General features: G+C 49.3%; 3 protein-coding genes across 7 annotated transcripts in view; 2 read left to right on the forward strand and 1 right to left on the reverse strand.

Moving 5' to 3' along the window:
- Window positions 1–2,425: 2,425 nt before the first annotated feature.
- wfs1b (Wolfram syndrome 1b (wolframin)) lies at window positions 2,426–9,437 on the reverse strand. The gene is made up of 10 exons (XM_084698240.1): window positions 9,317–9,437; window positions 7,912–8,274; window positions 6,349–6,425; window positions 6,123–6,267; window positions 5,751–5,924; window positions 5,563–5,643; window positions 5,166–5,329; window positions 4,474–4,710; window positions 4,114–4,232; window positions 2,426–3,971 (listed from the first exon to the last, which is right to left on the reverse strand). Exons 2-10 carry the CDS (start codon window positions 8,270–8,272, stop codon window positions 2,426–2,428), a joined length of 2,904 nt encoding a protein of 967 aa, XP_084554366.1. The 5' UTR covers window positions 8,273–8,274; window positions 9,317–9,437.
- A 169-nt stretch (window positions 9,438–9,606) lies between these two features.
- LOC146302629 (uncharacterized) lies at window positions 9,607–16,218 on the forward strand. 3 transcript variants are annotated; one of them, XM_084695546.1, is made up of 13 exons: window positions 9,607–10,129; window positions 10,292–10,368; window positions 10,496–10,692; window positions 10,809–10,894; window positions 11,000–11,123; window positions 11,402–11,528; window positions 11,656–11,714; window positions 11,865–11,973; window positions 12,191–12,379; window positions 12,652–12,743; window positions 13,411–13,525; window positions 14,390–14,461; window positions 15,216–16,218. In XM_084695546.1, exons 1-12 carry the CDS (start codon window positions 9,861–9,863, stop codon window positions 14,440–14,442), a joined length of 1,497 nt encoding a protein of 498 aa, XP_084551672.1. In that variant the 5' UTR covers window positions 9,607–9,860; the 3' UTR covers window positions 14,443–14,461; window positions 15,216–16,218. The 3 variants fall into 3 exon arrangements, with proteins under 3 accessions (XP_084551672.1, XP_084551679.1, XP_084551686.1); XM_084695553.1 differs by lacking the exon at window positions 15,216–16,218 and adding an exon at window positions 14,790–14,986; XM_084695560.1 differs by lacking the exons at window positions 12,652–12,743; window positions 14,390–14,461; window positions 15,216–16,218 and having other exon boundaries at window positions 13,411–13,502.
- Window positions 15,527–20,788, forward strand: part of jakmip1 (janus kinase and microtubule interacting protein 1) — a 22,581-nt gene continuing 17,319 nt past the window's right edge. For 2 of the 3 annotated variants that reach the window (XM_084695514.1, XM_084695524.1), the window contains exon 1: window positions 15,527–15,547. In XM_084695514.1, coding sequence (XP_084551640.1) covers window positions 15,527–15,547 — 21 coding nt within the window. Of the gene's footprint in view, window positions 15,548–17,597; window positions 18,078–20,788 lie in introns of those variants that run through there. The other variant, XM_084695533.1, reaches the window with a different exon arrangement.

Consider the following 20,788-nt stretch of genomic DNA (forward strand, 5'->3'; position numbering starts at 1 on the left):
CTACTTTGCAACAAAAAAAAGACGAAAAACGACGACAAAAACACAGTAGTCCAACAATCAAGCAAAAAGATGCTGCATGACAAAAAAAAAACACAAACAAAAAAACACAAAAAATAAATCGCCTACGTGTTTATAAACTGACTGACTGGCTGCCTTTCTAATCGTTAAACTGAGCTGTATACTGGCTTCTGGAGCTCTGCCTCGACACAGCAGTTACCATAGACGAAGAGCTCTACTTTCTTTGTGTCTCAGGACACGCAAGCATGTTTACCAATGTTCGGTTTTACCGTGTACAAATAAAACGAAGCCGAACGACGTGGGTTTCGAGGAAAACACTGAACTGGAGAAATGGGGAATGTTTTATCAGCGTTGTAATCGAGACCTTTAAAGGGTCTGAATCGTGTCTGTATATATATATCAACTGTTTTTGACTTTTATGGTTTCGTTTCTGAAGATGACCGTGATCAATAATTAGGTTACAGAGCAGATCATCTCCAATGATGATGATGTTGACCCGGCACGGAAGAAAAATAGATGACCCTTTTTCAGTCTGTCACAAAATTATTTTTCTGGCTCTGTCCATCTTTGTTGATAATGTTCATTTAAGTGATATTTTTGTGTATGTCATTTTGATTAGCATTGATTCACCTTATTTGTGTTAATGTATTTTGATGAAAAAATGTCAAAATGAAGTTATAAATATGTTAATATAGTTTTTTTCTGAATAAAGATTTCAACGAAATTGCATCCTGAGTTTCTGTTTTCAGTGGCCATCAGACAGCTATATGAACAACTAATGTGTTCTTATCTATTGATGTTTGGTTGGGCAACACACGACCTGTTAGGGTGAATAACTGTATTCTGGGGCACCACCTAGTGGCTATATGTAGTCACTACACCTTCGATTTCATGAGTGTGTATGAAAAGCAGGTAAAGAAAATGTTGTTCGTTTTGCAACTTTATTGGTCACAGTAGAGGGTTACAGTAGCGACAACCTGTCACAATTTACCTCACCAGAATGAAAAAGACTACAATCATGTGATCAAAACCCCACACTGCAGGGAAAAAAGAGAGAAGGGGGAAGAGGAGAAGGAAACGGAAGATGAGGAGTAGGTAGACAGAAACGATAGATAAGGCACACAAAGAAATCCAATTGGACACAAGATCACTTTTCAATAGGTGGGCTAAGATGCAGAAAGTTATGGGTGAGACACATGATTTAGTCTAACACACTTAGTGTTAAGTACATTGGCCAGCCTGTTTGTGAATTGATCACAGTTTGACCCTCACTCTAATGAACTACATTTCCCCATAAGCACTGGCTGACTGGAATTTCCAATAGTTTGAGAAAAACAAGGCACTTAAGAGACCTCCTTAAATTAGGGGATATTCACAACATATGCGTTGTGCCAAACAGCCACAATAATAATTCAAGCTCCACAACAACAAAAACGTGTCCTTTTTGATATTACAATTGGATGATAATATTTTAAAAAGGACACCAACCATAAAATAGTTAAAGGTTTACAGCACTTATTTCCATGCATTCACACTGTACCTGCAATTTTAAAAAAATTACGAAGAAAACATTTAAAAAATATTTGAAAAAAATTATTTAAGGACATGACAATTTAAAAATGAAACCTTTAAACTTCAATGTACACTACTAAACATAAGTCAAACAGGATATAAAAAAGTACTCCATGATGAATGGGAGACTCTACTACTATATGACCTTATCTGTAAGGTATTTGGAATTTTGGACTGATCCTTTAGAGGTTAGGTAGCTTGTTCGACACTCTGAAACATCTGGACACAGTGGTCGTGGCTGCGGGGGCAGTGTTTAGTGTGCTGCTTAGTGTGTGTTTGTGTCGGAGTGGTTATGAGTACTGTATGAGTGGCTACTATACTTTCTACAGTACTACAGTACTACAGCACTACAGCACTACAGTGCTACAGCACTACAATGCTACAATACTACAGCGCTACAGCACTACAGTGCTACAATACTACAGCGCTACAGCACTACAGTGCTAAAGTACTACAGCACTACAGTGCTACAATACTACAGCGCTACAGCACTACAGTGCTAAAGTACTACAGTGCGTAGTGTGTTTTAGTGGCGTTATACTCAGCATATCCTCCTCAAATGATCTAGCTCCATTGACACACTATAAAACATCCAGACCCACACACACACACACACACAACAACACACACACACGTGTACAACACACACACACACACACACGCACACACACATAAGCACCTGCATGGTGTACAGTGATGTCCTATACATTCTGCAGAAAACTACTTGGGGTATCTCTTAGATCTGTTCGAACAGCTAAGGACAGGCAGCTACTAGGCCTCCCTCCCTCCCCTCCCTCCTACCCCCCCCCCCCCTGCTCCCTCCCTCCCCTCCCTCCTACCCTCCCACCTGCTCCCCCGCCTCAGTCTCGGCGCCTCCGTCCGCCTCCTGCTCCAGCTGGGCGGACAGGAAGGGGCTGAAGAAGAAGTCGAAGGCGAACTGCAGCGCGCGCTGGGCCGAGCGCCGCCAGTCGTGCTCGATCTTGTACTGGCGGCGGCGGCTGGGCGCGCGGGCGTCGCCGCCGCCGGCGGTCAGGCAGTGGATGGCCTTGAGCTCGAACACGGGCCACTTGGAGCCCAGCCGCCCCTCCAGCACCGTGCTAAACTCCACCAGGCTGCCCGTGCTCAGGTGCAGCAGCACGGGCCCAAACTCGTGGCTGGCCCGCAGCACAATGTCCTTGGTGGCGTCCTCGTCCTCCACCAGCGTGCCGTTCTTGGCCGTGCGCTCCAGGGGCATGCCCAGCGTCACCTCGAACTTGTAGTGGTCGAAGCGCTTCACGTGGCACTCGTGCTTGGCCAGCGCCTTCAGCTTGCAGAGGGGGTCGAGCGGAGGGGGCATGGGGGCGGGGAGCGGGGCGGGGGTGGCCCCCTGGTCGCACGGCGGGTACGCCTCCCCGTACAGGCAGCGTATCCAGTTGCCCACGGACACGGGCAGCAGGTTGATGACCGACTGGGCTCCGTTCTCAATGTCGGTGACGCGCACGTAGCGGAACCTTCCGGTCCAGGTGACCCGGTGGCCCTCCAGGTGGGAGCAGAGGATCTGGGTCTGGGCCATGTTGGACTCCCTCCAGGCCCGCGGCCCGCACATGTTGCCGTACTGGGGCCAGGTGAGGGTGGAGTTGTACACCTTCATGCCCTCGGAGCGGTACACGTACATCCAGCAGAACATGACCACGGCGCTCAGCCACACCAGGATGAGCTTGACCACGCTGCTGCGCGACAGCGAGCGCGCCACCGCCAGCGGGTTGAGGCTGAAGCGCGTCCACAGGCGCAGCACCACCGGCACGGCACACACCGTCACCGTCACCGCCATCTTGGCCAGCTCCAGGGCCAGGAACCACTGCAGCAGCTGGATCAGCACCATGGCGGCCACGCCCAGCGACAGGACGGGCAGGGCGAACAGGAAGAGGAAGTAGCCCACGCAGGTGCGCATGAGGCCCAGGGCGGAGGAGGAGTGGAGCAGCACCAGGCACAGCTCGCACCAGGTGAAGCACACCAGGTAGGGCACCAGGCACAGGTAGATGCCCCGGAAGCCCCGCAGCTGGGCCATGCGGAACAGCAGGTAGAACAGGTGGGCGTACAGCAGCCAGGGCAGGCCCAGGTTCACAGACACCATGTCCCCCAAGGGCACCGACACCACGGTGGTGCCCAGCGTCCGCAGGGCCCACAGGGACTCGGGGAGGAGGCGGGTGAGGGCGCAGGCCCCGGAGAGGACCTCGGTGAGCAGGGCGCGGCGGGCAAACAGCTGGGCGGAGGCGTGGAGGCTGAGGTAGGAGGTGACGGTGAAGAACAGGGCCACGGTGGCCAGCTCCGAGCAGGGCACCCAGTCCTTGTCCGCCACAGGGAAGGAGAAGACTACAAAGACCACTGACACCAGGAAGTACCTGACAGGAAGAGACGCACGAGGGGAAAAACACGCCACACACTGTAAGAAATACATTGATGGACCATGATTCATGAGGATTCAGGATATGGATTCTTAATGAACGGACAGATGGATTGACAGGCTACATGCTCGGTACATACAGGTAGGGCTCCAGGTGGGTCCAGCCAAAGTTGGTCTCGGCCTGCTCCAGGTCCAGACCCGGCTCAAAGCGGGCCAGCAGGTCTGTCAGAGCCCGGAAGTTCTCCCACGCCTTCGAGTTCTGGAAACACAAACCTCACCGCTTTTCAACAGAACCATACGACAGCGATAACATGACACAAAAGTGACTGTATCTACCTAAATTGATTACGGTAATAAAAACAAAATAATCCTACACTCGCCAACAATGAATAGTCAGTAAAAAAGGATAGAAAACCGGAAAAACGTTTTTTCTCTCCAAAACATCATAACAAAATCAACATTTCATTAGTAGCTTCCCTATGCTCAGCAGGTCTCCCCACCTGAAAGACCCGGAGCGTGCAGATGACCATGGAGAAGAAGGACAGGTAGAACACCAGCAGCGGGATGAGGAAGATGAAGAAGTCCACCGTGAGGTTGCTGATGATGAAGAAGAAGATGAGGGCGTTGACGTGGTGCGTGGGGATGAGGGCGCTGAGCCACTGCATGCCGGCCCGCGACGCCCAGTCGATCAGGTGCTCCTTGATCTCCAGCAGGGCGTGGAGGGGAAACTTCAGCACCTGGAGGAGGGGGCACAGACACAGAGAGAGAGACAGAGATAGAGAGAGACAGAGTAAGAGGTCAATGCGATAAGATGAAGCAAGCCCAGGTATTGATCCAACAAGCTGTGCAAACAAGGATCTCTCAGAATGGCAAACACCAATACTGAGTGTCACACAACAGAAGGAAGAGACCCAGAAAGAGAGGAGGGAAAGAGAGGGAGGAGGAGAGAGGAAGGAGGAGAGAGGAGGGAGGAGAGAGGGAGGAGGAGAGAGGAAGGAGGAGAGAGGGAGGAGGAGAGAGGAAGGAGGAGAGAGGGAGGAGGAGAGAGGGAAGAGGAGAGAGGAAGGAGGAGAGAGGGAGGAGGAGAGAGGAAGGAGGAGAGAGGAAGGAGGAGAGAGGAAGGAGGAGAGAGAAGGCGCGAGTAAGGAGGAATGAGAAAGAGAAAAGGAGGGAGGGTTGAAGAGGTTCGTACCTTCTGGTGAAGGGGAAGCTCGTCTGGATTCTTCACAGCTTCATCATCATCATCGTCATCGTCATCGTCGCCCCCTGTGCCTGCCATGACGGGAGTAGGGGGGATGCCCTGGGCGTACTTCTTAGTGATCTCCACAAAGTCATCCAAACCTACATCGAAACTGGCTGGAGAGACAGAGACCCAGAGAGAGACAGAGAGAGAGACACAAAGAGAGAGACACAGAGAGAGAGAGAGAGAGAGAGAGAGAGAGAGAGAGAGAGAGAGAGAGAGAGAGAGTGAGCGTTTAAGATGAAATGTAAATCGTTGCTCCCCATTTCTCCTCCGTGCTGTTCCGTGCATCGTGTCATGGGGGTGGATCAATGCGGTGTGACGGGCAGGGTTCAGGTCAGACACTCACAGTCACTGCTGACCAGGCTCTCCAGAACCCTCCTCTGTTTCTGGGTGGAGCTGGAGATGGGCCCTGGGGAGGCCGGCTCGTCTGGAGGTGGATCATCCACAGCACGACATACAGAGGAGGAGAAACGTGAGTGTGTGCTGCATCTCTCTGTGTGTGTGTGTGTGTGTGTGTGTTCTGTCCTCCTGTACCTGGGTCAGTGTTGACCTGGCCCACGTTCTCCAGCAGCTCAGACACCGCCACTCTCTTCTTCTTGTCGGGGTTGAGCTTCCAGTACATGAGCAGGGCGGCCTTCCTCACGCCTCGCTCAAAGCGAGTCTCCGTACACAGCTTCTTCACCTCCTCAAAGTTCTCCGCCGTGATGCCTGGCTCACACACACACACACTTCCAGTATTTTTGGATCGTCATGATTCATAAGGCCCCGCTCTTATGAGGATAACCGATAACCTACAAGCAATCAGTTAAGTTAAAAACATGTTAAACCTTAAAAAGGTCTTACCTGGTTTAGTAACACTTGACACACACACATATACACACACACACACACACACACAGCCCTCACCTTTCCTGGAGGCCAGGCAGCGCTGCAGCAGCTTGACAGCATCCTTACGTCCCTGTTTGCTGGCCTGGACCAGCCAGGTGACCGCAGTGCAGTGGTTCAGCTCCTCATCCCCCTCCTCAGCCAGGGCAAGGTGGTACCGTGCCATCTGCGCACACACACACACACACACTTAATACATGTCTGACACACATAGCGGTACATGTATTTTACACATGTTGATACTGACCCGGGTTTGTGCTTTGGCATCTCCAGACTTGGCTCTCTCTTCCAGTTCATCTATACTTAGTTCCTCTTCTGGCTCCTCTGTACACACACACACACACACACACATCATGTGTTTAATTACTAATTCACCCATACATCTACAGTACACTATATTATCTAACAAGAGAATCAAAAACAAGTTTAAATGGAAGTCTACACTTGAATACGCTGTCATAGTTCCTGTTTCAAGCATGGAGAGGATATGTGGACCGAGGTTGTGGAGCTTAGGACAGGACACACACACACACAGTATGCTACTGTGACTAAAACATTAACACAGATGTTCCTAGAATTTCTTCTATGCCAGTTTCAACAACTGTTGATAAACCAATACACCCCCCTGACACACACACACACACACACACACACACACACACACACACACACACACACACACACACACACACACACACACACACACACACACACACACACACACAGGCACCTGTCTCTGCTATACCCAAGACCTAAACTCCCCCCCCCTCCCCCCCTTTGCTCCCCCCTTCCAAAATCCTCCTGCTGGTCTCTTTCTCACTTGTCACATGCTAAACACTGGACACCATTTAGCCTGAATAACCAGGTCTAAACTTGCTGACTAAGCTTCCAGAAGGGCCAGGCCTTTCAGGAGCAGGCGGTCCTGAGCTGTCAGGCTCTATATACCTGAATGGTGCCCAGATCTCTGTGTCTCCTCTCGGGAGCCTGGAGGAGAGGGGTGGGGGTCTGGAGGAGAGGGGTGGGGGTCTGGAGGAGAGGGGTGTGGGTCTGGTAGCTGTATCCAGTAACGGTCCCTTAGTGTACCTGCTGTTTGGCAGCGTGGTGCATACTGTTGTGTAGCATGTCATCTCTGGCCTAAAATAACTGTTTATTTTGAACCCTTGACAACTAACCTGCCCACGTCTCCACCTCTCTCTCACCATCCCAGCACCTCTGACGCACCCCCGCCCCCCCCAACCCACAAATGTTACTCTAAAGACGTGCCCCTCTTATAAAGAAACAAGGTCGAAAATACAAATAAAAATGGACTTTTATGAAGTTGGTGTTAACTTTCAGATTCCCTAAGCTAAATCGGTTTTGCTCTATAATTCACAGTTTGTCTGGAAATCAGCTTGAGGAGTAGGTCTGCATAAGCAATCTCAAGCATTGAGAAGAACATGATTCCCTCTGGTGAGACCAGACGTTCCAGCCCAGCTCTGACAGAGAGAGAGAGAGAGAGAGAGAGAGAGAGAGAGAGAGAGAGAGAGGGCGAGAGAGAGAGAGAGGGCGAGTGGGCGAGAGGGCGAGAGAGGGCGAGGCTGCTCTCCTATCAAGCTGCACCCTGCTTTACATGCTCCAGTAACAACTCAGCCGTTGTCATGGAGACACTGGCTGTGCATCACATGCTCTGATTGAAGAGGAGGCAGGAAGTGACATCTTTGACGGCCGTGTGCAGCCATTTTAGGGGCTGTCTAAAGGTGGCTGCAGTGGGAATATGCTGATTGTGATGGAGAAGTAAGAATGAATGTGTGTATCCAGAGCTGTAACAGACCTGGTTCAGCTGGTGGGCTCGGCCGTGTGGGGGCTGGGGGAGGCCTGGGCTGGGCATCTCTGGGGGCATCTCCGGGGGAGGCGTTGAGCCGCGATCGCCCCCCCTGGGGCCCTGGTCTGGCGGGCTGGGGCGGGGGGGAAGCAGAGGGGCTGGAGAGTGCGGGTGAGGGGGGCGAGAGCGAGGCAGAAGCGGGGCGAGAGGGGGAGGCGGGGGAGACTGGAGGGATGGAGGAAGGGGTGGTGGACTGAGGCAGAAGTGGGGTAGGGCTGGCAGGAGTTGACCTGGGGGTAGGTGTGGAGGCTGGCGGGGGGGACGGAACAAGCTTTGGGGTAGGTGTGGTGCCAGGGGATGATGGTTCCATGTCTAAAAAAAAACGTTTGAAATGATTACAAATCCTTTATCAGATAGCTTTCACAGTACCTAAAGCAACAACAACAAAAAAGAGTTAACCAATCATTATAGAGTAGAAACACGGAGTGAACGGGTGGTTGTGCCAGCTCTGGAGGCAGGGGCGTAGCCATAATCATCTTTTCAGGTTTTTTCACTTATTTACTTTAGGATGTGCACCCGGTGCATAATCTTTCGGAGGTTTTTTCGTTTTGGGGTAAGCCTTAGAACAAATTCTATGGCTACGCCTCTGTCTGGAGGGGGAAGGAGGAGAAAAACAATATCACAGCTGCAGTGAAAGTGTGACTGACAGAGGGAGATAGGAGAAGGGAGGGATTGGCAAGGAGGGAGAGAGAAGGGGTGAAAGGAGGGGGAGTACGGGGGGCTGTACTACTGTGGCTGCATTGTCAGAGTTAGTCAGCAGCAAACAGTGCACCTGGTGCCAGGACAGCTGAGGGGGGAGCCAGCCAACGGTTCTTCTTCACCACTTGTGTACTATCATTCAACTCTTACTAGCGACCACCTGGCACACCCCATGGCCACTTAATGTACAAAATCAGAACAAGTCTTGTCGCTCTGACTCTGTGTCATTTTCAGTACCTCCAAATTACTGTAAATTGTAAATCTGCATAATCCCAAATTAGACAGCGATGTGCTGAGAGAATGACAACCTTGGCCGGGGATGAAGTCTGAAACGCAAGGGGAGAGCTCCGTGCAGCAATGCAGGGATTCCCCCCGAGTGTAAATCCTGCTGGCCAGGAAAGTCATAGAGGACAACCATTCGCAATGAGTACATGTTAGCACAGGGTATGCTGTAGCTCTGGTGTAGGACGCGACACCAGGTTAAAGACAAGTTGATACACTGTAGGATAGCTAGATATTTTATTTTTAGCTAGCAGTCTGACAGTTTACTATAGCCTTTTAGTCCCTACTTTAGTATACGATTGTATAACTATTAATGTCAATTGAACTGGAACAAACTGTTCAGAAAACATTGCTAGCAAGCAGTTATTCTCACCTTTTGTCAAGAATTTAGCTTCGTTTCATCCAGTCACCAGGGAACTTGTGGAAAGCTCCCGATGCTCAAAGAATATTCTCATTCATCCTTTTACTTTTAACAGCTGGGAGATACAGAGACCGATCTAGTTTTACTCCACGACTCGCAGTCCATCTAAACTTGACCTACGCCCCTTTTCTACGTTGCATTGTGATTGGACACTGTTGGTTACGTCTTCATCTGCATGGACTCAATTGGCTAAAAATACAGGAAGTTAAAATAATTTTCAGAACTTTTTTCAGACATTAATAGTCAACCGTAGAAAACGGTGTTTCCCAAACGGAGATAATGAACATATTCAAAGAATACTGTTGATTTAACATTATAGACAGTTTTGAGGAACCCTTGCACATTGTCACTACACATACACGTAGAAGTCCTTTTTTGATTTCTCAAAACAGAAACACCAATCGTGCTCAACGGTTTTGTTTGCTTTTCCTGAGAACTTTGCTGTTTGTTATGGCTGTCTCCTTCATCGCAACCAGATCATCCCTAATGTCCCGTAATGAGCCTTGACTCAGGCCTGAGCCCGACTACAATTACCGAGGTTTCCCCTGACAAGGTAACTGCTCTTCCTAACATTGAACTCGTGCCTATCCCGCTGTCCAATTTGGTGGAGGCTGAGAACGATGTATTGGGGGTCAGAGCCAATCCACCTGCTACGGTGCTCGCTGGTAATCATGATGGAGACGGGACCTCCCACCCTACACCTATCGCCTACATCGATGGGGTCCCGGTCACTGTATCCGTACAGAATGTCGATGGCCAGCAAAGGTAAGTTATCTGTTGTTTTGATTTGGATGTATTATTATAAAACATTTTGATAGCCCATCTCTTTTATGGTTAATGATTCATTGCTTGAAGACTTTCTCTTAGGACATTAGTTTCATCGACTTATGGCTACTTTTTTGTTGTTGTTGCATATTATTCTTTCAGGATTGTGTGCGTGGCATTAAACCCCAGTGGTGCTGCTGTGTCCTTCATGGACCAACTCACTGAATCCAATCCAGATGGTGAGAGCGTTTCACAAACAGCCAATAGCCTATTTTATGAGCACAAGTTGTAATTTTGGTGATATAACCACCACTAAAACAGGACCAATGTCCCTTTATTCATATGTGTATGTCTGTGTGTGGATAGGCCCCCCACAGCCCCTCGTGTTGGCAGAAGAGTGGTCCCTCCTCCATCCTGCTATGGAGCTCCTCCTGACAGACCCCTTAGATCCTCTCTCCCAACCCCAGGCTGATCCCCCTTCCCTGGGTCAGCACCATCCTCCTCCCTGTCCTCTCCTGGAGGTGCAACAGAAACCTTTGGAACCCCAAACTCACGAACCCAAGGTAGAGAGCTTGGCCCAGTACTCCTTGCGGTGAACAATGAATACCTTTATTTCTCTAAAGAAAAACACTGGCAGTTGTGTTGATGGATGATAATGGGCGCCATCTTGTGTGTGTAGAAAGAAAAGCGGAAAGGTGGATGGCCTAAGGGGAAGAAAAGGAAACCAAAGAAAGAGTTGACGGCGCCAAAAGCTCCTACGACAGGGTGAGATAGACCTATCTGAGTCTATCGATCTATTAAAACAAGATTCAAACTGCCTGTGTCCCTCTCTCTTGACTCTCCCTGGGTCTCTCTACCTCTCCACCGCAGGTATGTGATCTTTTTGAACGAGCGCAGGCTGCAGCTGAGGCGGGAGCATCCTGACCTGCCCTTCACAGAGATCACACGCATGCTGGGGCTGCACTGGTCCCAGCTGGACTCTCTCCACAAGCAGGTCTCACCTCTGGCCTCTCACCTTTGACCCACCAGCCCATCACCCCCAACCCATCACCCCCAACCCATCACCCCCAACCCATCACCCCCAACCCATAACCCAGTCGTCACCATGTTCAACATTGACGTGTTCAACAACGACAAGTGTACAATATCTAAAAGCTAGTCAAAGACTAACCATGAATCTAAAATAAATGGCATGCTGACGTTTTAATGTTCAGATGAGACAGACTATGTTCCAAGCTGTGAAGGTAACCCCCTCCTCTCCCCCCCCTGCAGAGGTACAACAAGGAGGCGGAGAAGGACAAGCAGCGCTACATCACAGAGCTGATGGCCTACCAGAACACTGATGCCTACCAGGCCTTCCTCCGGAAGAAAGCCCTGAGCAGGGCCACGGGGTTTAATGGTGTGTGTGTGAGTGTGTGTCAGTGAGTGTGTGTGTGTATTGGTTATAGGTATTTCACACAGTCCTGTAAATACGTCATTCTTTATGGAATGTGGGTGACTGTTGTTGTGGTTGTCATCGTTGTCAGGACTCCAGGGTGCTGCCACTGACACGGAGGAAGATGTCCTGGCTCTCAATCCCAACTACGTGAGTAACTATATGCGTTCTGTCTGTCATGTGTCTGATTTGACAGATTATCTTGACAGTTATTCTTTGGCTCCCCTCCGTTTCATCTCCCCTTTCTTTCTCTCTATCTCTGTCTGTTTTTCTCTCTCTCTCTCTCGCTCCCTCTCTAAGGGGGAGGAGGGCAGTGATCTATTCTGTGGCATCTGTAATCAGTGCTTCAGCTCTCTGCACAATAAGAAAGAGCACCTGCTGGGCAAACAACACCTCCAGGCACTCACAGGTGTGTGTGTGTGTGTGTGTGTGCGCTTCACGTGCACAGAATGTCATCTAAAAACAACAGTTCATACAATCGAGGCTCGTTAATACTACATGTAGTGGCAGTGTCTCATCAGTAGGTGGCAGTGTAGGAATTTGTCTTTTCTCCATGTGTGTACTTCATGTGTTTGTATGTGTTGGTATATGTACAATCGTGTGTGTGCGTGTGTTTCTCTGTCCAGAGGAGTTTGAGAAGGATAAAGGCAGTCTGCCAAACACATCCAGTCTGGAGAGAGAGCTCGAGGAGGAGATAGAGAAGGACACAGAGAGAGAGGAGGAGGAGGAGGAGGACGAAGAGCTGGCTGGTTTGCTGGGTTTGTCATCTCTGGACATCAGTGTTCTCCAGGAGCTACTGATCAGACATATGAACAGTAAGACGACGTCGAGCTCATGCAACACACTCTTCTGGAGAGAGTGGACATTGTCCTGGAGCCTTATTGATTTTCGACTTCTCATTTTCCGTCCTCTGTCTCGACATCCCTGTCTCTATATCTCTGTCTCTCTCTTTCACTCTTTCTATCTCTCTTTCGTTCCATATTTCTGTTCCTCCGACTCTCTTCATCTGCATCACACTCTGTCACGCTCCCCCACCAACCTCCTCTCTCCATTCATCACTTCCTGTCTGCCCTGCTGTCTCTCCCAGTGAGAGACTTTGAACTGCAGCACATGGACGAGTGTGTGGCTCGAGAGAGGAGGAGACAGGAGCAGCTGAAGGCGGAGCTAGAGGATCTTCAGGTGGGGTCAACTGTAGGTCAAGGGTCAAGCTGTGTCTATCCGAGTGCTGACCCCCCCCAACCACCGCTTAGAGGCAGAGAAACAATACTGAAAGAATCTTTGTGTTCTCTCTCTCTCTCTCTCTCTCTCTCTCTCTCTTTCTCTCTCTCTCTCTCTCTCTCTCTCTCTCTCTCTCTCTCTCTCTTTCTCTCTCTCTCTCGCCAACTCTCTCTTACACACTTTTTTTATCTTTTTCTGTGTTACATTCTCTATTCATAGATTTGTATGCAGTGTGAAATGCAATAATGGCTTGGCTACAGCCCTCTCTCTTTGTCTTCCTATGTGTATGTCCTCCTGTTCTTCCCCCTCTCTCTTTCTCTCCCTCTTTCCTTCTCCCTCTCTGCTGCATTCACAATTGATATAGCTTCATGAGGGACGAAATTCAAATGTGCTTCATCAATAGTGTCCCTCCCTCCCTCCCTCCCTCCCTCCCTCCCTCCCTCCCTCCCTCCCTCCCTCCCTCCCTCCCTCCCTCCCTCCCTCCCTCCCTCCCTCCCTCCCTCCCTCCCTCCCTCCCTCCCTCCCTCCCTCCCTCCCTCCCTCCCTCCCTCCCTCCCTCCCTCCCTCCCTCCCTCCCTCCCTCCCTCCCTCCCTCCCTCCCTCCCTCCCTCCCTCCCTCCCTCCACAGGAGCGTAAGGTCTGTCTAGAGGCTGAGTTGAAGGCTCTCAGAGCTTCTGGGGAGAGCCTGGACTCTCACATCCAAACACTCAGCATGGAACATCTACTGTCGCCCGCAGAGAGAGGTGAGTGTGTGTGCACGTTTTTCCCTTTGAAAAGGGGAAAAAGAAGGACAAAAAGATAAAATAAATGAGGGAGGAATGGAAAAAAAGGAAAGTAAAGTGACTCAGAGAGAGATGGGGGTTGGACAAAGGGGAGGGATTAGAGAAAGTAAAAAGGAGGGAGAGTAAGGATGGGAATGAAGGAATGATTGCTTAACAGCAGGTCCATTGAGTCAGTTATGTAAATGAATCCTGATTAGTAGATTACTGCAATCCAGTAGAGAGGATAAAGCTTCCTTACTGCTATTGCAATTTCACATGAACACACACACACACACACACAGAGACACACACACTTGCTCATTATGTCTTAAGCAATCTTTTAAACTTCTCTACACACACACACTTTTCTCTTCTGAATTGGGTAATGCAGCTTAGGCTGAAGGTTTTTGAATAATAAGCTTGTTATTGCTCCAATTCCTTTCCGTCATGCAAATGTCCCAGACGGTTGTTGGGTCAGGAGTGTGACCTCTCCAGTCACAGCCAGGGCCCTGAGACCGGCCGAGCCGTCAACACTTTTCCCGTCCTCTCCTTTGTCCTCACCTCTCCTCTAAATGTAATATCCAAGATGAAAGGATTCAGCAGGACAAAGTGAGAAAGCCTCACTGTAGTCTCACCGCAGTCAAACAACCATGTGCTATACTCGCATATAGATATATATATATATATATATATGTCTATATAGAGTCCTCATTGAGTCCATTTATTCGTCATGGCTAGTTTGAAATGAGATTTTCGGACACTAATCTGTCCGTCACTGTGTAACAGCACTGACACTAACAGGAAGTTGGTAGAACGGCACTGAGAGGTTTTCCACCTTGTTTCTAGATGATGACCATCGGCACGAACAGGCTCCGCCCATCGCCGCTCTGCACCATTGAGGAAACGACCTGTCCTGTGGTAGGTAGCCATAGCAACTGAGCAGGGATGCTTTGAGGACTGACTGTTTGGCTGTCCTCTGGGCGATAGCCGCCACCCATTGCTCTGTGTGTGTTTGCCCTGTACCAGTCAGTCATTAAATTCAACTCAATAACCTCAGTCATACTCCCCTAGGTACTGCTTTCACTATAGTTCTGAATGTCACACACACAGGACACAAACTGTGAAACAGATACAATTAAGATACATAGCAGCACAATAGAGATACACAGTATATCTGAAAATAGATCCTAGCACATCTACCTAAAATGTAAATTGCCTATAAGGTTTTTGCATACATTACTGCCAGTTCAGAAAAGTTATCTTCACGAGCGGGCAACAACGAGGGAGAGAACCACTATCACTGTGGAACATCAGCACCAACCGTTTGAGTCCTGCGGCCGCCCTACAGACAGTGACCGGAGAGAGGAGGAAAGAAGGCAGAGAAAGAGACAGGAGGAGAAAAGAGAAACAAAAGAGAGACAGAAGAGGAGGAAAGACAGGATAAGAGGAAAGTAGAGACAGGAGAAAAGGGGAGGGGGGGGGGGGGGGGGGGGACTCAGATGTTGCCATGATAACAACGAGAGAAGTGAGACCGGATTGAAATGGCTTATAAACAGCAGCGGAGAGCACTTGTCATTAGAAGACTAGTAGACACCTCTGGGTGGCTGTCTATGTGCTGTAAACACTTCACAGTCAGCCACCCGTCCACATATTGATCTGTTTCTATTCTTAGGCGCCAGAGGATGAGGGGATGAGGAGAACAAGGAAGAAGACAGAGAAAGGAGGAAGAAGCCCAGAAGATAGAAGGGCCGCACTTTAAACAATGCACTTTCAGAACGATTGGCAGCTTCCGTGTCCAGGACTGTTTAAATTTGTGGATTCGTCTGTTTGTTTGTTTTTCTTGTTGTTTTGTTGTAAGGTCTGTTGTTTTTGATAAATGAGTCCATTTTCTATGGGCTTGGTCTTTTAGCTGTTGCTGCAAAAATGGAGATTTGGACCAAGGTTAACACACACACACACACACACACACACACCTCATTGCTAATGTCAGACAAGGGCACTTCAGTTCACCGAGCCCCTCTGGTTAATCCAAGGCCCTAGTACGTCTATTCTATACCCCAGTGTTGACAATGTTCCACATTATTCCTCGATACCTGGAAGTCCACTCTTGTATGGTGTCCTGTCATTTCTCAACCTGTGGAGCTGTAGGCCCAACCGGACTGTGTGTTTCTGGACGCCTCCTCCAGCTGCTCTACTGGAAGATGTGTGTGTGTGTGTTCTGGTGCTGGGTGTGGGAGACAAACAGGGCCTTGGTTCTCCACGATGACTGTACTTGTAGGAGAAAACACAGACGTATAATCATTGAAGCGTGCTATTTTCATCGCGTTTCCTAACTCCTCCCCTAGGTGCAGACAGAGAGCGGTCCTGTCTGTTAGCCTGCTGTATGGTTACTGTTGCTCTCTGTTATGGACGCGAGGAACAAATAGATTGGACTGGAAGCACTTTCTGTGGCAGAACGTGGTCTCTCTCTGTGTTTGGGCTGTTGTTTTGGGGGGGAACGAGCATGGAAGCTGTGCCTCACACTGCTGGAGGCTAACCCTGGGTGTGAGTCATGTGCGGGAAACTTAATGAGCTTCATATGAAATGACACGTCACTCCTGGCTGGTTAGACTGAGGAGAGGGTAGGTATAACAATGTTGGAAAAAATTACAGTTCAGCCTTCAACACTCTTGAAACTTGGTGTGTGTCTGTGTGTGTTTTTGCATAGTAGGGTTGGGGCTAGAGACAATCACTAAAAGAGCCACGCTGTAATTGGCTTAGATAGTTTATGCTCATGAATATGTAAAGCTGATATTGTTACCTGCTCATGAATAGGCTAAACAAACTAACAAGAAAAGACTATTATGTAAAGTTGATTGAGTCAGTTATAGAAACAGAATTGCTAGTTGCTTTCAAAGATATTTTCTAATTAAACATTATTAGGTTTTTTAAATTTGCTTCAGAGGATTGACATGCAAGGTCATCATCATGGCTGTCAAACCTTCCAGTGTTCCATACGATTATCTAGTCCCTGTAAATCAATACTTAATGACCTCATTAAAGAATTACATTCCAGTCTCCTCCAATAAATCATTGCTAGTTGTTTCCAGTTTGGAAAAAAAAACTGTAGAGAAGAGGACTATCATAACTAATGTAAACATGTAAACACTTCTGTATGGAACAGAATACATCCACAATGGTGGTGGCTGAAGCCCCTAACTGGTGAGTTTCTTTGTCTGTACACCATCCCCAAATACCACACCACCCCAGTCACCCCACGCCTCCACCCCTCTGCCCTGCCTTATCTACCCGTCTATCTGTGTCTGTATGCTGGCCTCAGCAATCAGCAGTACCACGCTCTCACACACACTCCTCCCCTCCCAGACTCCTATGAGCCTGCAGCGATGGGCCACATATGCTGCTGCTGTTAGCAAAGCGTGTGGTGATGTGCACTGCTGCTGAACGCTACTCAGACCGACGGCCGAGGATACAGGGGGAGAGAAGGGGAGGGGGGGGAGAGGCAGTGCCAATGGGGAAAGAGAAGGGGAGAGAAAGAGAGGGAGAGGCAGGAAGCATTTGGGCGTTAGTAATCCATCCAGAGTATCTGGGTCAGAGTCACACTACACAGATTTGGTCCACCAACACGGAAGGAGTCACTCTCCTATTGTTTACTGCGTGCTGTCAGGCAGTGTGTGTTAGTACAGTAGGGTGGTTACCCACACTCTCACTGTCCAGCCTCTGCAAAACCTAATAAGGGGATGATGTACACTCACTACATAGAAACTTAATACAAAATCTATAAACTGACATAGGTTAGTAATATTGTACTACCTGGGTGCAGGTCATATGGGATAGCCTACATAGTGGGAAAAGTCTAGGGTACTAAGGAGTTTTCCTTCCGCATTACCTTGTGTGTATGCATGTTTATGTGTGTGTGTGGTGGGGGGTCTTTGAGGGGCATTTACATGGTGTATAACTGAATAGCTCATTGCCGTCTATCTCTGACGGTGCACGCACAGCGCACGCATGCCTCTAGCGATGTCATTTCTGAACACGCAGTCAGGTGTCGCGCCTCTTTCGCGTTTACCGACGATGCCCGGATTTTCCCACGTCCACGTCGCACCGGTATTTGATATTTTTTTCTTTTTTTTACACACACGTTTGGAGAAAAACGGTGACGTTGTGTGTGGGCGGGGCGGAGAGCAGCGTGCTTGGTGTGCGAAAGAGAAATTCACAAACCAGTCCGGTCCATCACGCGGTCCAGTGGAATATTTTACTCCATAGGTTGCTCAATATTTGGCTAATGTAGCTGTCAGTACTCTGCCGTGGAAAGGATTAGAGTGGCTTATTGCGATGACGAGAAGTTTCTAACTCCCGCTCAGGCCGCCTGTCAAAGAGAGAACGCCCAGTGCTCTACAGCATCTCGCGCTGAAGTGCGCTCTTCACCGAACATTATAGTTACTGCCGTGGAGGAAAACGGTAGAACCTATCCACCGGAGAGCAACATCTCATTAAATAGAGTATTAAGGTGACAGGCCGTGGAGCATCATTTAAAGTAAGTTAATTGCGATCCGTTCGACTAAGCAGCTAGTTCGCCTTCTTGGTAATGTTGGTGTGCAGCTGACAGGCATGTCAAATCCTGCAACATGCCATCAACATCTTATATCCGGGTAGCTGTTATATTCTCACTCAATGCATAGCCTACTGTGTCCATTCATAGCCTTACACCGATCACACTGATCACCGTTCATTGACGTCATTTACCAGATTTCCGTAGCTGTTATTAGGGGTAGTCTGCGGCGGTTACGATTCTGTGGGACAGGTCCAGGTTCAGATGATGTCGGTAGGAGGAGGAATTTGGGAAATATGCATTTAACCAAGAAGACAATACGAATAGTCATTTTGAATTAGCTGGTGGATGGCGCAGAAGGACAACCTATTTGGTCTGGGTCGTTACTAACATCATCTGCCGTTTTCCCACTACCAAGTCTATAGCCTACCGGTGAGATGTGAACATTTGAGAACTGCACGCCCGAAGCACTATGTAGGCCTAACTGGCATATACAAATGCATGTGCATGGTGGCAGCATTTTATAAGCAGAGTAATCGTAGGGTAAACAATTTCGCCGGGCATTTCTTAGAGATTCCAACCAGCGACGTGGAGAGACTTTGGTGCACACTCCTCGGATGCTGCAGAGGTCTGCACGCCGTCCGCCGAGGGTGTGGTTGTGGACACCCGTCTGTCTGATTTGCAGCGCCCCCCCTCCACGTTTCATCCCCCCTAGTTGGCTCCTCTTCCCCCTCCCTATCTCAATCCCACGCAGTCAGGGTGATTTGACAGCTTGTTAAAGAGCTGGATGCTTCCCATATATCTTTAAGTCAATTTTAGCCTCCGCCATTCTGCCGGTTCAACATTGAGGCAGTATCAGAGCTAGAATGTAGCCTTGCGTGGGTCGTCAGTGGATACATATTTAATGCGTTAAGCACACCATCCATACGTCATTACATCAATAACGAAGGCAATTACTGTATGATCCGTGGTTGCTTTGGGTGTTTATTATATGCAAACACTGGCATATTGCCATTTTCTTACGGTTTTGAATGTACTCAATTTGAGCTGTAGGTGATCATGGTCTTTCAGCTTTAGGGTTGGTTAGCTGATTTCTCAGCCTCTGACTCCTCTATCTTCTCTCTCCAGTCAGAACCAGCTGATTTGACTGGCTTCTAAACCCACTTCCCAAACCTCTCCTCCCCAGCTCTCTTTTCTCTTTTTCCTATTTCCTTTCTCTCTCTTTCCCCCTCTCCCTCTACTCCCCCTTCTCCCACCTCTCTCTCTCTCTCTCTCTCTCTCTCTCTCTCTCTCTCTCTCTCTCTCATCCCCCCCTTAGAGTTCCTTGTGCACATCCAGCAGTTCTCCAATCACCTGGATATGTGCAGCATGACTCTAACCATGTCTGGTAGCTGCAGTAAGGCCTTCAGGCAGGCTCCAGTGTAGACAGCAATGCCAGGATAGAGTGAGAGAGAGGCGGCTAAATGAGATTACTGCCTGTTCTTTCATTTCTGTGTAAGGGGATGGGCCTGTATTTGGAGACACACACACAGTCATATGAGGAGCATGAGAGTAAGCGCCCCAACGCTCCACATTATTTGGGCAGACCTAGGCCTACACACTAATTAGAAGAGTATTCACCTAGCCACATGCGTACACACACACACACACACACACACACACACACACACACACACACACACACACACACATAGAGAGGGTGTGTCAGAGGCAGGCTGTGTGTTAGAGGCAGGCTGGGTGTGTCAGAGGCAGGCTGGGTGTGTTAGAGGCAGGCTGGGTGTGTCAGAGGCAGGCTGGGTGTGTTAGAGGCAGGCTGGGTGTGTCAGAGGCAGGCTGGGTGTGTTAGAGGCAGGCTGGGTGTGTTAGAGGCAGGCTGGGTGTGTCAGAGGCAGGCTGGGTGTGTTAGAGGCAGACTGGGTGTGTCAGAGGCAGGCTGGGTGTGTCAGAGGCAGACTGGGTGTGTTAGAGGCAGGCTGAGTGTGTCAGAGGCAGGAACTGGGTGTGTCAGAGGCAGACTGGGTGTGTTAGAGGCAGGCTGGGTGTGTCAGAGGCAGTAACTGGGTGTGTCAGAGGCAGTAACTGGGTGTGTCAGAGGCAGTAACTGGGTGTGGGGGTCACTGACATCCTGCCTACAGCCTTCTGCTGCACACGCTCAGCTGTGATAGGCTCAGACAGGCTCCTCAGAGACTCTGATTGGAGGGGGGCCAGGCCCGCTCTGGAATGGCCACAGACGGCCGTTTATCACAGGCGGTTAAGTCGTCAAACCTGTACTGTGTGTGTGTGTGTGTGAGAGAGAGACAGAGAGAGACAGAGAGAGACAGAGAGACAGACAGAGATATGGACCTGTCCTGTATGTTTTGAGAACACCACCTTATCAGGGCAATGTTCAGTCCAGATGTTATAAAAAAGAAAATAAGTTGTGCTGCAGACTTGTAGTCCACTGATCTGCCTTTTTATTTGTTTAGTGGGTGTGCATGCCTCTCAAGTCACTTTAGTTAATATTTAACTTTACACAACGTGCGTGTTTGTATATGAAAATCAGGGATTGAGAGGGTGCGGTGTGCGGCTGTGTGTGTGGCTGTGTGTGTGTGTGTGTGTGTGTGTGCGGCTGTGTGTGTGTGTGTGTGTGTGTGTGTGTGTGTGTGTGTGTGCGGCTGTGTGTGTGTGCGGCTGTGTGTGTGTGTGTGGTCTGTATT

The sequence above is a fragment of the Hypomesus nipponensis genome, chromosome 1, assembly GCF_054491055.1.
Source record: "Hypomesus nipponensis isolate SF chromosome 1, ASM5449105v1, whole genome shotgun sequence".
Classification (NCBI taxonomy): Eukaryota; Metazoa; Chordata; class Actinopteri; order Osmeriformes; family Osmeridae; genus Hypomesus; species Hypomesus nipponensis.